Source organism: Diabrotica undecimpunctata, chromosome 10 (assembly GCF_040954645.1).
Source record: "Diabrotica undecimpunctata isolate CICGRU chromosome 10, icDiaUnde3, whole genome shotgun sequence".
NCBI classification, from domain to species: domain Eukaryota; kingdom Metazoa; phylum Arthropoda; class Insecta; order Coleoptera; family Chrysomelidae; genus Diabrotica; species Diabrotica undecimpunctata.
In genome coordinates this window covers 39,630,238-39,651,184 of record NC_092812.1, presented here as the reverse complement: position 1 = coordinate 39,651,184, position 20,947 = coordinate 39,630,238, and the positions used below count along the sequence as shown (strand labels likewise).

General features: G+C 32.1%; 1 protein-coding gene across 8 annotated transcripts in view; it reads right to left on the bottom strand.

Moving 5' to 3' along the window:
• Positions 1–20,947, bottom strand: part of LOC140452233 (plasma membrane calcium-transporting ATPase 2-like) — a 417,554-nt gene that overhangs the window by 55,627 nt on the left and 340,980 nt on the right. For all 8 annotated transcript variants that reach the window (XM_072546364.1, XM_072546367.1, XM_072546365.1 and 5 more), the window contains 10 exons: positions 16,658–16,693; positions 15,922–16,349; positions 14,889–15,131; positions 12,627–13,325; positions 11,281–11,475; positions 10,191–10,397; positions 9,932–10,130; positions 9,661–9,872; positions 9,378–9,529; positions 3,343–3,478 (listed from right to left, as the gene is read on the bottom strand). In XM_072546364.1, coding sequence (XP_072402465.1) covers positions 3,343–3,478; positions 9,378–9,529; positions 9,661–9,872; positions 9,932–10,130; positions 10,191–10,397; positions 11,281–11,475; positions 12,627–13,325; positions 14,889–15,131; positions 15,922–16,349; positions 16,658–16,693 — 2,507 coding nt within the window. The remainder of the gene's footprint in view (positions 1–3,342; positions 3,479–9,377; positions 9,530–9,660; positions 9,873–9,931; positions 10,131–10,190; positions 10,398–11,280; positions 11,476–12,626; positions 13,326–14,888; positions 15,132–15,921; positions 16,350–16,657; positions 16,694–20,947) is intronic.

The following is a 20,947-nucleotide window of genomic DNA, read 5'->3' as shown; positions in this document are numbered from 1 at the left end:
TATAATCGTGATAGCCTCTTATTGTTCAATTGTTTATACGGAAGTGTTATCTCCTTATAAAGTCTTTCTTCTAGTTGTATGCCTATATCCCGCACTGAGCTCTTATTTCGATTTTAAGAAGATTCATCTCAGCAGTTCCCAGGGTTTTTGAAGGTCTTAAACACGCTTTCTATCTCTCTCTCTCTCTCTCTTTCTCTCTCTCTCTTTCTCTCTCTCACTCTTTCTCTCTCCATCATTAACATGGATGTTTAGTCTCAAAACACATACAGGCACATATACCGAAAATGAATCTTTCAGAAAGTGTAATTTAAATGTATCTAAACAGCCTATGCCTCGGAAACATCTGATAAGTCTGTGTATTTGAAATAAATAAAATAACAGCATGTCGTTGCGATTTTAAGATACTTCCTATCCTCAAATATGCGCAGGCGTAACAAATTTAAACTGGGAGACTAGAATAGTGAGTGTGACTAGTTTTCCCACCACAGTGGTAACTTACAAATGGCGCAAATTACATAAAACAATAATTGATAAATTGTTTTCATTTAAGACCATCAGAGTGCCTTTATAAGCGACCATCACTATAGGAAAAATGGTCATACATAATTATGTCGGTCTCAGTCTGAATTTGTAGATAACTGATGTCTGATGATGACAGTCAAATACCTTGAAATCGGGATAACATTCTAGTACTTTACCAATTCCAGGTACACAGACTGAAAAATCATTGTTTTAGAAGCATAAACTGCCGCATATACATGTAGATATATATGGTAACATTACATGGAATGTTTGATAACAGACTGTTTTGAAACATTGAACTCATAACTGAAATATAATGAAACTGAATTAATTATATATGTATGATAATAGTTAATTAAATAGTTTCGTACATTTTTAAAGATTTTTTTAATAGACGTGTATAAATATCCCCTAAAAATATGTACTTATTTACTTTTTAACACAAAATGCTTAACAATAAAAATAATTAAAAAACTAGCAATCAACTTAGTCTATAACAACTTTTGAAAAAACTTATAAAGTTGGACATTTTTCTACTGACATTAAGAACAATTTTCTATATATTGTCTATATATTTCAGCTTTTACAACTTAATTTATGCTTTATTTTTCACTGTCTTATCGTCTAGGTTTTTTTACTTTCATACTATTACATACACGATATATTTCAGTGGAGCTTTCTTCAACCATTTCTTTTCCCATTACTCGTACTTGTATTTGATATTAATTTTGTTTATATTCTGATTATATTCATTGTCCATGTAAGTCACCACGGAGATAAACAAAACTCATATTTAGATGTCTTTTTATTATATACTTTCATTTCAAACAGTCATAAACAAACGCCTCCGAATTATATATTTTCTAGCCTAGCAGAACCAGTCATAGAAATAAGTAACAAAAAACTCAATTTCAAGAAGGATTGCCAAATTACAAGAAAAACGGAGTGACAGCCAAAACACAAAGACCGACACCGACCGGGAGTAGCTTCGCAATACCGCATGAATTGCTTAGACAGAAATGCATCATCCACAAGCAGAAATGGAAAAGGGATAAAGCATACACTTAGTAGTAACAAATGTGCAACTATATTCAGTTACAAAAAAAATGACTAAAACAAATGATCACTACGAAATGGGTTAGAGAATGGAATTAAGGAACAACAAATGAGTCATAAATACGAAACGAATTAATCATTTCTGGCTACTGTTGAGAAAGAGTGTACTGTGTAAAGTATGTTAATTAATAATGATAAAATAGAGACAGAACTAAGAAATTCGACAATAATTTGTTATGCAATACACTTGCACAATGCAATCTCAGTACCAACCATACTGTAATGCCAATGAAAATTGAATTTAAAGAAAAATACATAAAAACATTGAATTTAAAGAAAAAACAAAAAAAAAGTAGGAAATGGGACTAATAAGGCAAACATAAAGACTCTGTTTTATGGACATATAGATAGGGAGATAATCATCTAGAAAGAATTGTACAAAATATACTAAAAAATCGTAAAATTGGAAAAAGGCGGAAGATCTGGGAAATAAAAATTGAAGTTATAACACAAAAGAAAATCAGAAAAGCTAGCAGCAAACTGACGAGCTTGGAGAATGGTTTCTGGACAACATAAATTCGAATTTGATTAAGTAAATCAAATCAAAACCAGCTGCAGAGAAATTCAGAAGTGGCATTTGTGATACCTTGCCAATTTTTTTATTAATTGGCAAATGTGTATTTCATTCACTGTGTTCAATACACACAGAAATGATCAAATATAAACAACAATGACGGAATACGAGTGAGGAATATTCTATTGTATATTATGTTCCATCTGTTAGATCTCCTCCATATATCCCCTTCTTTGTGTTTCCTAAATTTGTTTGAGTTTGCTTTGTCAAATTAAAGTTGAAATTTACAAACAATACATTATTCAAGTCTTTATGGCAGTAGGTACTTTACATTGCAACATAAGTGCAGAACTACACCAGCACATTATATAAAAAATAAATAATTTGGTACACATTTTTAGGTTTTTACCCAGTTTCAGTGATTAATTTGCACACACATTGTCAAATGTCAAAAGCAGCACCATGCTGGTCAAATTTAAGATAATAACTGTTGGTAAAAGGAAATAAGGACGAGAGATAGGAGGTCCTCAACTGACGTAGACTTTTACATAATAATAATTGACTTTTAAGTAATAAAGGTCTTTTGTTTCAGTTCCTTCATTGCCGATAATATAACATTACAGGGAAGATTGTATTATTTGACCAAAACTTTGATTTGTTACTGGAAAGAAAAATTTACTGAGTATCCAAATAAAATTACTTGTTTCTAAATAATTTACTATCCTTATACCCTGTACATATTTTCTGAACATAATTAATCATTTTAAATATAAAATAACCAAAGTTCAAAGAAAATTATTTTTTTTATACAATGATTCAGTTATTTAGACTTCCAATAATGAAAACAAAGTATTTTTCAATAATACATCAGTCTGTACCATAACTGGTATTGATATCCTGTAGGTTTAGTAAGAAGCGAACTAAACAGCAAAACCTATTTGATATTGATGATCAAAATGTATAAATTGACTGAGCTCTGTTTATCAAAAATAATTTCAATCACTCATTTCATTACTAAAACTCATATCATTTTGGCACTCTCGTAGGATAGAGGTTGTCTGGCAGTTTGGCTTGATTTCCACAAAAGTTAGCTCTGCCCAAGTGCATCCTCCTACCTACTGGTGCAACAATTGTGTGTGTGTGTGTATATCGCGAATATTTCCCAAATGAGTGCATATGATTTTACTTACCTGCGTCTGCAATCTTGTCAAGCCTCTTATCCACAATATCTGACCAGCGCGAGGTTTCTTGTCAGATTCGAGGTCGTATTTCTCCTCTCCAATGGCAATCGCCTCCGTGTATTCCTCGGGATGACCCCTGCCCCATCTAAGATGATAATATGTTAGAGAAAGTTATAAACAAAAAATATTTTCTCTTAATATCGAATATCAATCTGACATTAAAGTGCCCGCAGCTGAATTCTACATAGTTTCTGTGAAAGTTAACTTACACATTGGCACCTTATCTTTGATTGAAACAATTTGGCAGAACTTTTAATAAACCATTATTTTTCCTAAAATTAATAACAAACATGTTTTCCAGATATAATAAATGTATTTTTTATATTCACTATATTAGTTTATTTACTTGTATATATCAGCCTTAATCGGACTTAACTATAAACAATAACATACGGACGACCTACAATGAACGTTGTGACATAATATTCGACTCTATTTTTATAATGATTAGTTATTATTAATACCTACTGCTTGTGTGCTATATATATATATATATATATATATATATATATATATATATATATATATATATATATATATATATATATATATATATATATATGGGTGGTAACTATTTGGTTTCTAGGGTAAGATTACAATTATAGGCGGTATACTGTATCCAGAAATTTAGTGTCTCGTTATAAAAGTTATTGTAATAACAGCTGTAAAACTGAATAATCCCTTATAAATACTCTATTGTATAATTATCACAGCAACCCAAGCTGCCAGGACCGGCATATAGACAAGTCAACTGTAGGTAGGTACATATAATAAGATCAAATTATCATTCAAGCGTAATGTGAAAAATGGACCGGCCGTGGAAATTAATAAGTTTTGGGAAAACGGGTAATATCTCAAACAGCACATTCCAACTGACAAACCCGTATATACAGTTATGATGAGTACACGTTTAACTTAATTGACCTATTAACAAATTACTTGGAATTTATATAACCTTCTACCTGTTCTTTATCGTTAATTGTTTAATTTAAAGAGAGTTGTACGATGACAAACTAACACTTAAAAGTCTGTTTTCGATGGAATTGGTTGTAAAGTCGTTTGAGTGTTCAGTTTGTGCAAAAAATTAGTTGAGTATTGTGATAAAAGTGTTTATTTTTAAATTTAGAGTGTGTACACTTGCCGGTGAATCCACGTAAGTCAAATTTACCTTTATTGTATGAAACAATGTGGCGTCCCTGGAGTCCAGAGGATAATAGGGCAATTTCGCCAGTTAATGAAACGGAACCAAATCGACAAGGAGGTGATCTCATTGAAGTATTAGAACCTGAACAGCGCCAACGAATACATTTATCTACTGATGCAAAACAAATTATCGCCAATGTTTTTCAAAATCTTGTCGAAAAAAACATGGACAGTAACGAAGCCTTACATGAAACGGCAACTTTGACTAAAAAGCCATTATCCACAGTCAGAAAAATTGTAAGTAATCCCATTATACCAAGATTAACAAGACGGGATAACAGTATTTCTCGGAAGGTCGATCGTGCAGATCAAGATCTTATTCGTCGCAAAATGTATGCCTTGTATGAAGAACAACTTGTACCCACACTAGATATATTAGTTGACAGGCTACACGTCGACAACACTGAAATTAAGTGCGGTAGAACAACTGTTTGGAAGTGTTTGCAACGTATAGGGTTTAAATACAAAAAAGTAGATAAAAGACAGGAATCCTATCGTTTACCGATATGGCGAACGGAATATTTAAAAAAAATTAAACAGTATCGTCGAGAGAATCGACCTATTATTTATTTAGATGAAACGTGGTTTGATACTCACGATACGCCATCTAAAGGTTGGGTAGATAAAAGTCAATCTTGTTCAACAAAAGAACCTTCTAATAGAGGAAAAAGAATAACAATATTCCATGCTGGATCAGTCGATGGATGGGTTCCAAATGCCTTATCTCTATCAGCTAAAAACATCAGTGATTCATGTCTCGATTACCATGACAACATAACTTGAGATATATTTGAAGACTGATTTAAAAATAAGTTAATACCCAACATCCCCCATAATAGTGTTATAGTTATGGACAATGCAACATATCATAGCACTCAATTAAATAAAATTCCCAGTTCAAGCGATACGAAAATAATACAGAATTACTTATATGAAAAAGATATTTATTTTCACATAAATACTAAGAAGGATTTATTGGGCATTTTAAAAAGTTTCGTATTGAAAAATAATTCTTTTCGGATAATTATGCCGAAAATATGGGTCATACGATTTTAAGACTTCCGCCATTTTACTGTGTATTTAACCCAATCGAACATATGTGGCATCAACTTAAGTCAAGAGTTCGAAGAAATAATAGTTAGCCACATTTAAATGCATCTGTCCTGCATCTAATTGAAAGGGAAGTACTCAACATTGATGCGAATAGTTGGAAAAATGCAGTCTCACATATCATGAAAGCTGAGAATTCATATTTTCCTACACATAATATACAAAACATTATCATCAATTAAGAGACGACAGTGATAGTGACACAGATTTGACATAATATCTACGTGATATAATATTTATACTCGTTTGGTGTGTGTGTGTGTGTGTGTGTGTGTGTGTGTGTGTGTGTTTTGTGTTTTATTGGCACTGGTTTTCACAACCAACTGGCCAGTCAATTTAGTAATGATTTTTTTTAGACTATAACTTATTACTAACTCAGGGAAGTAATGTGTAGTGTCTGTGTTGAGTAAATGTCTTGTTACTTTAGTAAAGTCGACTTTATTGTCTTTAAAAAGAGACGCTAATTGTATCCGAACGTCTGCGCTCCCTCCGGTGAGTACCGATTTACTCGTTTTAAAAGGTTCATATTTATTCATGTTGACTTGTTATGTTTAAGTTTTCCGTTTCATGTCTGAAAAAGTTGGCGAAAAATGGGAAATTTCTTTATTAATAATTTCATGAAAAAAATTATTCTTCATTAAAGGTTATGCATCAAATAGAAATCATTAATCGATAATCTTATAAAATATTAAGTGGTAGATACGGAAAATCAAAATTTTTGACAATTTTGTCCATTGAAGTTTAAACAATAGACTAAAACTCTTCCCTAAAAAGAACAGAACAGCACTGTATGTAACATTTTGAGTTTTTCCATATTGTGAATTGGTGATGAATAAACGAAACTTTTTATAAAGGTTCATACAAAATATTACATAAACTACTGTATCTGCTTTTTATCCTGCCATCAAAAAACTTTAAGACATTGCATCGTTTCTCTGGTTGTGTACTGTTAAAACATAATTTTATAATTTCCACTTTGCAATTCAAACTGTTCTTCAACTAGCTCTTTACTTTTACATCTACATAGAAGTTGTAACATTTTTTTAAAATTTTAATTATTTCTTTTATCATTTTTATAAATATAATTCCCCAACATACTGATACGCTACTGAGTTCATGCGTTTTCAATTTTTAAACTGCTTGTCGCTAATTCGAGAGAGCGTGACGCGATCGTATCTTGAGGAATTAAAATTCTACAGACCTTATACCATTTAGACCACTACATTTTCTAACTTCTGATCTTAAATTAGTCACACTACTTTTTTTCAATATCCTTTCGCTAAAGAAGAGATCTCAATGAGGAGAAAGTTGGATCGATAGTTACTAATTTTAGGAATTAGAGAAAGTTTTGGACATATGTCACTGGTATTTCTTAGGGCAGCTATGAATTTCCTGATGGAAGGGAAAACACTTTTTGCGTGGTTCTCTTAGGGGTGAGACCTGATTCATCTCGTGATATAAGTCAATGTTTCTCCAAGTGCAATAATCTTAGTGTATTTCTATTAGGAAATAATATATCGTCGTATAATGTCATATCATTCTTCAAGTTAAATACAGATTTATTCCTAAGTCATACAATAAATTTTCCGAGATTTGTTTTAAGTGTAGAGTCAGTGTTTGAATTTTCAAGTGGCAAAATACCAACTACTGTAAGGTATATAATTTTACCGTGTATATTATCTGAAAAACTTTGGAGTTGCTGCGATCTTTTAGAAATAGTGATCATATCTTTCTCCATCATACGACTTTTATTTCACTTTATTATTTATAGAGTTATTCCATTTTGATAACCAGTGCCGAAATTTAATTTGATAAATAGTGCCAAAAGTTAGTTTGATAAACACAGTGCCGCGCCGGTTTGATTTTGTTTGCAACAGAGATTTTTTTTATTTTTGAGTTATTGTCAAAATATCATTAATTGTTAATAAATCATTTTGTCAGAGTTAAATTATAAGGTTTAAAGTTTCCCTTAGCACGAGTTAAGTCCCGATCCAGAAAAGATGAGATTTTTTTTTATTTTTTATTTTATTGTATTTTTAATTAACAGAATACCTCTCTTTGCATGTTGTATATTGGAGGATTATTTATCTGCTAATTGTCTATTTTTTTTGTATTCAACCAATTGTAACAAATTGTTTTTGTTTTTAATAACGTATTTTCTTGATTATTCTAAAAACAAGTACCCTGAATAAATATTAAATTTAAACCATTTGATAGCTATAGTTGGACCAGAAAGAAAGATTAGGCAGTATCAGTCTTAGTTAAGTGTATCGACTTTTTACACCGAACATCATTGTTATTTATTTATACTGTGTGACAACAATTAATAGTAGTAACTTCCATATCCTTTATATTTTGGTTTTCAGAACATATGTTTCTTAACTTTCTTCGTTTATTTACAAAAAGTTAAGTGGTATCAATTTTCTATCTTTTCCTTCCTATCTATGGTAATTTTACCATATTGATCTTGTCTTATTTCTGGTAATTTGTTCTTTTGAACCAAGTACCAATTCCAAAAGCTAGTTTTGAACCCACGACTCGTTCCCCACCAACCATCTATCTGCCGTTCGCAGTGGTGACCTTTCTAACAGCATCCAAAAGGATTATACATTGGTATGAAGTTATATTTAATAATTGCTGTGTCGAACATCATTTTTTACTTAATTTGCTTGTACACAATAAAGGACTAACCAAATTTTACATTGACATGTCAGACCTTAAATGTCAGACATTCAGTATGGTGAATATGCTATTACCGACGCTCAGAGATAAGCGATTCCATGGCCTCCTTTAATTACATTTTTTGTGACTATATAATATAAATAGAATATATCTATCTATTTCACTATTTCTGCTATTGAAAAAAAAAAACAAATAATTTTTGTGTGAATAAAACTTATCTTATTTCAAACTATATCACAGAACTTTTATTTACAAAATTAATATTAGTAATACTTAATAAAATATTCATAACATTGGTAATTTATTGCAACCGCTCATAATCTGTACCCTGTAATGCTGGCACGATTGGTTTAAAAGCAGCCATAGTGGCAGCGGTAAACGTGCAGGGACTGCCGCACTGAAAATGTTAAAACACCAGCAGTGTGATCTCTCGCGCATATATTCAACAGCAGCTTATACAGCCACAATTCAATATTGCATTCTATTGGTTTCAGAACTCAGGTTTCAACTTTACAATGAAGTAATAAAAATATGTAGCTTATAAACAGTTTCCCTTTTATATTTATACTAAGAATATAGCTACGAAACAGCTTTGCTATTTTTCATAAATACTATCTTAGTGATTTTAGTCTGCACTTGAATTAAAAATATTATTATTGCTTCGAGCTATTTTCATTTGTGATGCTAACGACTCACAAGATTATAAGTGGCGTGAAAATGGATTTTAGCTCTTTTAATCTTTCGTTTCCATATTTCATTTTTAAATCAATCTTTGTGAGTAAATCTTAAATCTGCTTTATGAGTAATTTGCCAAGTGTATCATTTAATTTCCTGTGTTATTGTACTTATTATATCTGTACTATCTAAATTAACCTTGCTACCGAAACATAGTTATACGGTTAGAATTCAGCTGGATTTGATTTTAAAAGCCAAACATCATTTCATAGAATCACAAAAGTTACAGCTACTAACAAAATGTTTATACTCACGAAAGAATCTTTGGAAGTTTACTGGTTGGTACAGTCGTAACAAGTTGTCCCCATAGAAGAGTTCCTACTCCAAAGAAAAGGCACCAGAGCCACTGGTCTCTATCCAAGCTAGTTGTCGAAAACGCTACACCACCTAATTGGATAATACCCACCTGCAATCAAATATTCACTGATAAGATACCTGTACTGCTCAATAAATAAGTATTATTTATGCTAATAAGAGGAATTTTCTTTTTCAGTATATGTATTAAATATTTTACCTTAAGGATCTCCAACTGCTTACCTGTGCTATACATGTTCCAATCCAGATAGTGTAGAAGATAGGATTGGTGAAGATACCTTCGAAAACATTTCTTTGTCCATGAATCTTCCTAGCGTTGAACTCATTGAAGAGAGTCATCATTACGAAAGAGTTGAAAATAACGGTGAAATGTTGTGTTGGAGGATGACCGATTTCCACTCCTCTTCCGGATTCAATATCCAAAAATTTGTCACCTAACACAAAACGCAAATATAAACGTATTTTCGTTGGTACTATAAATAAGACTACATACCTACAAACAATAAAGCAAAAATTACTCCTAATTGATATATGGCTTGTCCTAAGATGTTCTTCATCATAGTTCTGGAAATCAAGGGTTTTGTTCTACCATACGGCTTCCTTAGCAGTAAGTCTCCAGTAGGCATTTCAGTAGCCAGAGCTAAAGAAGCTAATGTGTCCATAATTAAGTTAACCCATAACATTTGTACAGCCTAAAAAAACAAAAAAATAATTATAGACTTAAAATTGAAGTCCACTAAATGAATAATTACCTTCAAAGGACTATCCTGGACAGCGCAAGCGCCAATAAAAGCTACGATAACAGCAACAACATTGACAGTAAGCTGGAACTGTAAAAATTTGGCTATACTGTCATAAACATTTCTACCCCACATAACAGCCTTGACGATACTACTGAAGTTGTCGTCAGTCAAAATAATATCAGAAGCTTCTTTCGCTACATCAGTACCAGCAATACCCTAAAGAAAAAACAATATATTTAATATGTATTAAGTAAATGTAACCAAAAGACGCCACCAATAAGACTAAATGCAATACATAATTCTCCTTTATTAACTTAATATTATGACAAAAATCTATTAATAAAACCTGAACCATATTATTTTATTTATTATCTAGTGTTAAGTCAATATTACTATTTTCCTAAGTTTCCTGGCTCTTAAGAATCAAAAGTAATATTTTAATTGTGCGTTTAGGTGCTAAATGTCCTTGAAACAAGTATCCAGTTTTACCTAACCTAACCTAACATCGTAGCACTTTTGGAAAAATGTATGTTAAATGTACGATTCTAAAGTAAGTTCTTCAGTTGAATGGATGTGTTTATGCAATTTCTATTTTAAATCTCATTTCTTTTTTTATCTCCATCTTTCCTTAACCTTGTTCCTAAGTATTTACATACATATCCTATTGTGTTGTTGATGTATTAAGTACCTACATTTCTTTGCTGTTTTGAAAATATCGTTTTTGTTTTTTAACGTTCGTTTGTAGTCCATACTGTTCGTGTGTGTTGTAAAGATGTTGCAGTATGCGTTCTACCTTCCATGTCGTTTCCAAAAATGACCATATCGTCACAATATATAAGACTGTTAAAAATTACTGATCCTTGACAAACTACTCTTAGGATGTCTGGACTTTGTCAAAAGCTTTTGGAAGTCTATAAACCACGCATAGTATATTCCGGTTCGTATCAAGGTATCGTTGTATAATTTACACTAAATAGTGCTTCCCTGTTCCCAGACCGTTTCTAACAGTAACATCGATTCGATTCTCATATAAACTGATTTGTAAGGCTTGCTTATTTGTGAATAGTATATCTATTTTAAAATTACTAGCAAAACTTACCATAGCGAATCCGACATCTGCCTTTTTCAAAGCTGGTCCGTCATTTGTACCATCACCAGTTACAGCTACGACTTCCCTGTTGTCACTGACTTTGCTGTCTATAATACCTTTGACGAGAATAAATTTATCGGTGGGAGATGACCTCGCAAGAACACGTAATTTAGGCCAAACTTTATCAATAAGATGTTGCTGAACCTGAAACAATACTCTTTAGTGGCAAATACAGTTTTATCATTTATAAAGGTTAAAGTCTTCATATGCTAGACTCAAACTGCAGCGCATCTACATGTTGAGTATATTATGTTGGATCTTAAGTCGAATTATGTATACAATGCCATCATTCATAGGCATAAAAATGAAAAAAACTTAAAAATACCTTTAATAATAATGTACATGAGCTTTCTGATCCCCACATTTTATGTAAATCAAGCAAAAATACTTGATAATGCTCTTTTCCACATAGACTTTTGATCTAATTTATAACAGCTACCGCTGAAAATTCGGCTTCAAATAAATAGGACGTTTCAAAGGGAATAGTGCTTAGAATTAGAGTTGGATCGAAACTCAAAACTTCTCTAAAATGGGAATAAACTATTTTTTTATAAAGAGATAATTCCTTTAAACTTTCGTTCTTCGTGGAAAGTTCTAAGATTTGAAGGTGTTCTGTGAATCAGAGACGGGAAACAAGAACTTTATTAAAGTTCGCGTATTCAGGAATTTTTCTGAATATATGATATGATGGTGATTTATGCAATTTAAAAAAAGAAACTGCATTCTGGTTATCTACACTTCCAGCTTTGTTAAATGTCACAGTATTTTTCAAAATGTTTTGTTTATGATGTGCATATTATTTCCTTGCAGTCAGATTTAAAGAATGCAATTCGTCTTTGAATAACAATTATCTTTTAATGGTTTCTGCCAAATATACTTCACGTAAACGAACATAATTGCAGTACACTGGATAAAACGTTGTAGCATGAAAGCGATTGCAAACTGTAATAGTGTAATAAGGTCGTGTGTCCAGCTCTCATATCCATACAAAGTTATTTAATGGTTGCCAGTAGACTAGTCTATATTTAGTTTACTATGTTTACGACACGTTCTAATACCTGGCTCATTTAAGAACTCATCGACCTAAATGCCAGTGTTTCACCATGGATGATAAAATGAGTCTATTCGATACTTTGTTTCAGATAAGCATCAGTAATCCTAAATATCTACAATATTACGAAGAAAGATTATTTACTTCCCAAGATATCCCATACAAAGAGAACCACCTAGAATTTTCGACATAAGATAGTTCTAGTAGTTAATAAAATTGTTATAAAACGTTTTAAGATACTTACTTCTCCGGCACTGTCCCTGATTCTCCTGTTAAATTCTTTGCCCTCGAGAATAAGGAAGTCCTCGTTCGGTTTTACAATACCGCACTTAGTAGCTATCGACCGGGCTGTATTCAAATTGTCACCAGTCACCATTCTGACAGTGATACCAGCTTTCTGACACTTCCTTATGGCATCAGGTACTTCATTTCGAACAGGATCTTCAATGCCCACAACGCACAGACATGTTAAATTGTTGACTATGTTTCCTTCATCTTCCCAGTTAGGATCATGTTCAATATGTACCTGATTGATTTCTGCTTTACCAGTAACAAAATCTCTGAAAGCGAGACAGATAGTTCTCAGACCATCACAAGCCATCGGTTCTATAACTTGTTTTAACAGCCTTTCCTGCATATCTCTGGTGAATTTTTCAAGACGACCATCATGGCCGTAGATAAAGGCACACTTTTGTAATATAATTTCTGAAGCACCTTTGGTAAACAATCGATAACCACCTGATTCTCCAGCTATTTGGCGAGGGATTACGGTACTCATTGATTTTCTGTCTGAATTGAAAGTGTATACGCGAGTGAATGTTTCTTCGGGAAAATCGTCCCTGACGGTTTGGTAATTCTTTTGAAGTCCTAAAACGAATCCTAACAAGGCGCATTCTGTTTTGTTACCAACTTGTCTTGGTAGATCACTGCCCTCTTCCGGAGGCTGAAACAAAAACATTACAAATATTGAAACAATGTATATTTACAGAAATCAGATGGTAAACTGATCCTCCTTCTAACCGCAAATATGTATGGAAGAAGCTCATTATCATATGTAAAATTTAATTTAATTTTTACATTATTTGTAGTCCAAATCCCTGCGTTTTTTTTGCGAAAACGCAGAGATTAAGCGGAGAATGGGAGTGCAATCAGACATAATCGACTATATAGAGGAGAAGAGACTATCCTGGTACGGCCACGTCAGAAGAGCGGACAGAGGACGCTGGATAAACAAAATCACAGAATGGAGCCCGATTGGAAGAAGAAAGAGAGGAAGACCCCGAAGGTCATTCAGAGATGAAATCGACGAGGCTATGGAGAAAAGAACCCTGCGAGATGGAGACTGGAATGACAGGGAAAATTGGAGAAAACGGTTGAGTGAAGGAAGACAGTGAAAACTGTGGAAATCCTTAGTAGTAGTAGTAGTGTAGTCCAAATGGCACGCCGCTGTGAGCGCATGCTATATGACCAAGTTAAACACATGATACAACTAAACACATAAGTTTTCTTTGGAGAGTAGCAGTTTAGAAGTCATAGGATAAGGACTATATAAAATAAAAGTGAAACAGAGTACAGTGTTTCTTTTATTTACGTTCGAATATCATATCCAATAATAACAAGAGATGATGCCTACCGAAGTAGAGGTCGTCCACCAACACGTTGGACTGACGATCTAAAACGTTGTCATAGGAAGTGGATGCAAGAGGCACAAGATCGAAATAGATGGAAAATTATGAGGGAGATCTATGTCCAGCAGTGGATAAGCGAAGATTGAATGATGATCATATCCAATAAAGTGCAGTTTAAGTCAGGACTTCGCTATTGGAATAAAATCCAACAGTGATAATGGTGTTTCATTGAGTAAAAAAAAAATAAAACCGACGTATTTTATTTAACATATTTATTAAATATTTTTGAAAACCAACAGTGGTTTAACAACCACATAATAACCAGAATTTTGAAATTCCGTAGGACATAAAATCCACCCTCATATCTTTCCTCAATTACAAAAAAGATGGCCACACAGGTGGCCGAAAAGAATATTGGACTGGGACCCGCCGGGAAGAAGAGGGAGAGGAAGACCTGCTACAAGATGGAAAACATACGTAGGAATTGCTATGATATATAGAGATCTCAGAGAAGATGACTGCTAAAATAGAATGCTGTGGAGGTCGAAAACAGCGAACTCATAATGGAAAAAGCAGAAGACGAAGAAGATATCTTTCCAGTCAGGTATGGCTGTTGCCTATGACACCAAGGCAAGTGCCAAGTAAGTCAAATTTCTATTTTTTGATAAGACATAATCTCAATTTTGGCTGTTATACACTCTCAATAAAATTCTTAAATATTTTTTGAAAGCGATTTCCGGAGTGGAAATCGAAACGTAAAACTTTACTGGTCAAAAATATATCTAAATATATATTTACTTTTGGAGGAAAGTGATGATTTTATAGGGTACCTATATATTATATTCTTGTACTAAAATTATTTGTGCATTCAGACTTACCATTATTCTTGACGTGTAGCCACAATTGATCGAAATAGCCTGGATGATAATGTTTCCAACGTGGGCAGGTATATCAGAAAACTTGGGCATGGTTTTACAAAGTTGTTCGCATATGTAGGACTGTACAACCGTCATCCTATTTGTAGTCAAAGTACCTGTCTTGTCCGAACAGATGGCAGTAGCGTTACCCATAGTTTCACAAGCGTCAAGATGCCTTACCAAGTTATTATCTTTCATCATTTTCTGAAAATTAGAGATTTAATTATAAAATATATTATCACAAGTCATCTAGGCCATACGACTTAAATCTGGACATACGCTTAATTAGTAAGATAATGTAACGCAGAGCTAAACACTAAAGTGACTTAATAAAAAATAGCTGATAGGTCAACACCCTAGGTATCTGTAATGAGTAAATTTGTCCCCTTAAGAGGGAGTGAGGGTTTAAGCAGTACAGCTTAAATCTGGAAATACGCTTAGTACGATAATCAAACGCAGGGCTAAAACCATAAAAGTGGCTTTAGAAGTTGGAAAATCTAGAATGTCTATTGGAAGATGAAATTAATACTGCAAATATGTTGGTAACTTGAGATGGTGAAATTATTTTAAAGTAATAGTTTTAGATGTCGGTACTGAATGTACATTCAAACACAAATAAGAAAAATCAATTCATATTGTGGATATGATAATGTTTAGGTGGATGAGTTGAGTGAAACAAAAAGGATCAAATAAGAGTAAAACACAAAGGACAAAATAAAGATATTTAGAATACTGTCGCAATCAACATCACCTGGTATGAAGAGTTGCTAAATATCAAGTTTCCGGAAGGAGTAATAGAGTAAATCCAAAAACCTTTTGCGAGGTTGATATCTCTGAATGCTATTGGTATTGATACGATTCAATAGAGACAGAGATGTTGATCGCTTATATCGATAAAGGAAGATAGAGCGATATCTTTGTATTTTAATTTATATATCGGACTAGGAACTTATTACAGCATAATAAATACATAATAGCAGAAATTGTAACTTACCTTGACACTGTATGCTAGAGACAAGGTAACGGCCAGCGGCAGTCCTTCAGGTACAGCTACTACAAGTACAGTGACACCAATAATGAGGTAACGGACCATATAGTTGGCGTACACGTTTTTCCATGCTTGATGATTAATGACGAAAGTCTTGATGCAGAATTGTATAATCAGAATGACAACAGTGAGAACTGCAATGGTGGACCCAGCATAACCGATCTGAATGGCAAGTTTAGTAAGTTTGGCTTGAAGTACAGATTTCTCCTTTTTGTTCCTTTCTCCGGAGGATTTTTCAGATTGGACGTGATTTTCTTTGCCGTCATGATCAGGGGCTGCTGATGCGTCGAGCTTGAATCCTGTCTCCCCGGCTCCTCCTTCATCTTTGTTCCCTGTGTTCATATGGCTATTTCCAGTAACATTTTCTTCATCACCTACACGACAATCATTATTTATAAAATGACATTTAAAACCAAGAGTCAGAGATTCAATAAAATTCATCTTCTTTACTCAAGAAAAATGTTAAAACATAAAACATTGCATTAAAGTCAGATGACTATTAACTACGAATCTCTGTGCGAACATTAATTCAACAATCAACAGTTCATCTCAAAACAGTTATACATGCTTCATTTACAGTGTTAGAGAATCTCAATTTTAATATATTTTTTTAAAGGTTAACATTAATTATAATTACATATTTTTGTTTAAGTAATTTGTAAAAAAATAAAAAATTATTCACCTGTTAAACTTTTCTTCTTCCGCTGCTTTTTAGCTTCTGTACAAAAACACATGCAAAAGGAGAACATTAGCAATCTCAAAAACACTCCCAAAGTCCTGGCATGGGTACATATAGACAAGTGTGCAATTTATGACGGACAAATGATACAAAATACTCTGTTTGCTATGTAATTTTCGACTCATTTATTATAATTATTAATATAAAGAAAAAAATATAAAGGATTCCCACAAACTCATTTTTAGGTTTTAAGTTATAAGCACCAAGCAAAAATTGAGTAATAGGATCACACTCTTATTCATATCGATACTGTTTTTTGTGTACTATAACTATCCTTTTTAATAATGTATTTTACATTTATCGTTCAGATTTGATTTTTTATACTTTCCCATAGTTTAATCACTAATATTATTTATTTTTAAATAGCAATAAGGATTTATCTAAAGGTTAGACTACTGAATCATATAAATGACGATACAAAAATCTATTAGTAAATTGTTTAACAACAAACTTTAGTGGTAGAAGCGAAAATTCAATCTAACCACTAAATAAAAGTGAAATTAGTGGAAAATACAGGGAGAAACATTAATCTCCAATGAAGAAAATCATGTTTTGTTCAATGACGGAACAAGAGTTAGCTTAAAATATGGTGATGTATTTGAGCGATCCTCTTGAAAGGCAGTAGAACAATTTATTTGTAAGTTGCAACATTTGTCTAAGAATAGCATTTAGTAACGGTTCTGTAATGCTTTAGCCTCTGCTTCCAAGGCCTTACATAGTTGGTGTCTAGAAGAGGGAGATCTGACAACGCATTCTTATAATGCTCGCCCACCTCCGTGGCTGGAAAAAATTCACTACTATGATACTGCTGATATTGCATTAATTGAATGACCACCAAAAAATCCTGACGTTAACCTCATCGGACATTTATGGAACCATTTTTAGAAAGGTTTCCAGTAGTTTTTCTATCAGACATCACAATCAAGTAGCGGGTAAGTAATTGAAGAATGATATTATTTGTAATTGGCCTGGAATATGGCATAGATACTCATCACATATTTATAGACTACAAAGCAGCCTACGACTCTGTGAATAGAAAAGAAATGTTCAAAGCAATGAAAGAACTAGGAATACCAAATCAGTTGGTAAATTTAACAAAACTAACTCTTGAAAAAGTTGTATGTAGAGAACGAATTCAGGGGGAACTGCCTGAACCTTTTAAAACAAATAACGGGCTGCGCCAGGGAGATCCCTGTATACTGTTCAATCTGGCTGTGGAAAAAGTAATACGTATTTCACAAATCACAACCACTGGTTCAATATATAATAAATCAGTGCAAATCCTGGTCTATGCTGATGATATCAATATTGTTGGGAGAACGGAAAACGCTGTACGGAAGGCGTATGTAGCATTAAAAGAATCAGCTACAAAAATGGGTTTAATAATAAACACCAACAAAACGAAGTATTGAAAATAAGCACGCAACCACAAATACTAAGACCACTTGTTATAGAAAACGACGTCATCAAAGCAGTGAACGAATTTGTATACCTGGGAGCGCTCCTTAACACTGAAAATAATACTACCGCAGAGATAAACCGCGGAATTTGCACGGCCAACAAATGCTACTTTGGGCTCAATCTTCTCCTTAAATCCACAATTATATCGAGAAATACAAAAATAAAACTCTACAAAACAATAATACGTCCAGTCCTAACATATTGTTCAGAGACCTGGACTCTAACAAATAATAATGAAAACATGTTAGGATGTTTCGAAAGAAAAGTACTAAGGCGAATTTATAGAGCAGTGAATGATAATAGAGTGTGGAGAAGACGACAAAACTTTGAACTTTATATAATATACCAGGAACCTGATATCGTAAAACATATTAAGATAGGACGTCTGTGGTGGATAGGGCATATAATGCAGATGGAACAAAATGACCCAGCTAGAAAAACGCTCCTTGATAGACCCATTGGTCAGAGAAGTAGAGGACGACCTAGAACAAGGTTCCTTGGTAACATCGATGAAACCATGAGAAATATGGGAATACGTTCTTGGCGGAGAAAGGCAATGGATAGGGACGACTGGAGAGAAATTCTTGAGGAGCCTAGGACCCACGTAGGGTTGTAAAGCCAAAATGATGATGATATTATTTGTAATTACTTCTATATATTGTTTTTGATTGTTTAAACAATTATTTTGATTATTTTTGTCTACCATAAAAGTTTAAATAAAAGAAAGTGATTATTAATAATTAGTTTAAGAGAAAAATAAACAATTGTTAAAATAAATAACTCGATTTCTTACTCAAAAGATTCAGTAAACCCAAGTTTTCATTATAATGTAGTTTAATTTAATTTATATTATGTTCCATTTACATTATATACTTACGTTTATAATGTAAGTCTAGTAAAGTAAAGAGTTTGTTTTCTCTATAACATAAGAATGATTAAATAATTAATCGTCAAATGTCTGCCATTCCCTGATGTCAAAATGAAGAGATAACGAGAATGGCCAAAAATATTAGTCTTAGTTTTTCCAGTTCTATTACAATCTTTCGAATTATATATCTTTTAAATTATATTTTATATATTAATATTTTAGCCATGCTCTTTACATTTTATTTTTGATTAAATCTTACATATTTAAATTAAATACTAATTTGTTTGTACTTATTATGTGAGAAGTGTGTGGAATCATTTACAAATTAAAACATTATGTTAAAGCAAACAGATTATTGACAGACAAAAAAATGCTCATCCCTAAAAAATTTAAGTAAATAATTTTAAAAAGTGAAGATATAATAATTATCCACGCCATAAATTGTCAAAATGGCGATGAGCCAAGACTAGAATTAATTATATGTGTAAAATTAATATATATATATATATATATATATATATATATATATATATATATATATATATATATATATATGTATATATGTATATGTATATATAAATATAAAGAGGATTATAGCTATCATAAGGGCCCACCAAAAATTCAGACCGAAGGAAGTTACGCAAAGAGTGAAAAATATATATATTAAACTCAACTGTCATAATTGGATTTTAAAAGCATATTTTTTTATGAAAAATGTAGGTTGTAATACAGAGTACTATAAACTCTGTATAGTGGCATAACTATGTAATCATGCAATTTAATAAAAAAAGACTAATACTTTAATAAATAAAAAAATCTTCATAAAAGTTTCAGATAACGTGTATATAATACATTTAAATAAAAATATATTTTTATTTAAGATACAAACCACAAAATATATTTCTAGTATTAACAAATTCTAATTATAACGGACCGCATCCTTTTTAGTAACTTTGGCTTCAGTACTCCTTTGTTTTCGTATTTTGTGAGTTTTGTTTCCTCCTTTTACTTGTGAAATTATCGTTTTGAAAACATTCTTATATTAAGTCAACATTATCATTAGAGGACTAAAATCAGTTTTGATCATTTACTATGTTTTCTATACTGAAGTTGTAGTTATATTTCCTTCATCTATTTTGGTTATAATCTCTATTTTTGTTACCAGCAAGATTTTTATAAGCTATGTATTATATAACAAAACATTTTTTATGGGAGCGTCAAATAGATTTTAATTTAAAGAATTAAATAAAGATTTTAAAATTATTCTTAAGTTTGTGGACCCTTAAGTATGTAATCCTACTTATATTATAAGATGTGAATGAAAACACTAAAAAATAAGATTTTTTGGTAAGGATTATTTTTATTTATCATTTTTCGGTGACCTGCAAGCAGCCCAGACTAAAAATACCCGCATATTTTATAGGGTAATAAACGAAACAAAAGTTTACGACTGGCGAGTGTCTGGGAACAATGAAATATTTTTTTAAAATATTGTCGTATGGATTCTTTTGTTATTTTTGGCCAGTTTTAGAATGATCAGTAATTCAGTCACTAATTCACAATAAGAGTCTCGATTTAATATTTTAAAATATTTTATGAACATATCATTTCTCAATTAACGATCTTAAAAAGTCGCATGACGTTATCCGAAAGATATGGTTGTAGATTATGAGCAAAAAATAAACATATATAAAAATTTAAGTCACTATAGAACAAACTAGAAATATCCAACAACTTGAAACCAATACTGTATGGAAATATATAAGAATGGAAACGGAGCATCGGGATCAAAAATAGAATATATAAAACTATAAATCTGTAATTACAAGCAAAATAAGAAAGCAGTAAAACGGTGGTAACTTTTAGTTTTGAATCATGTGTACTTACACAACGATGTAAATATA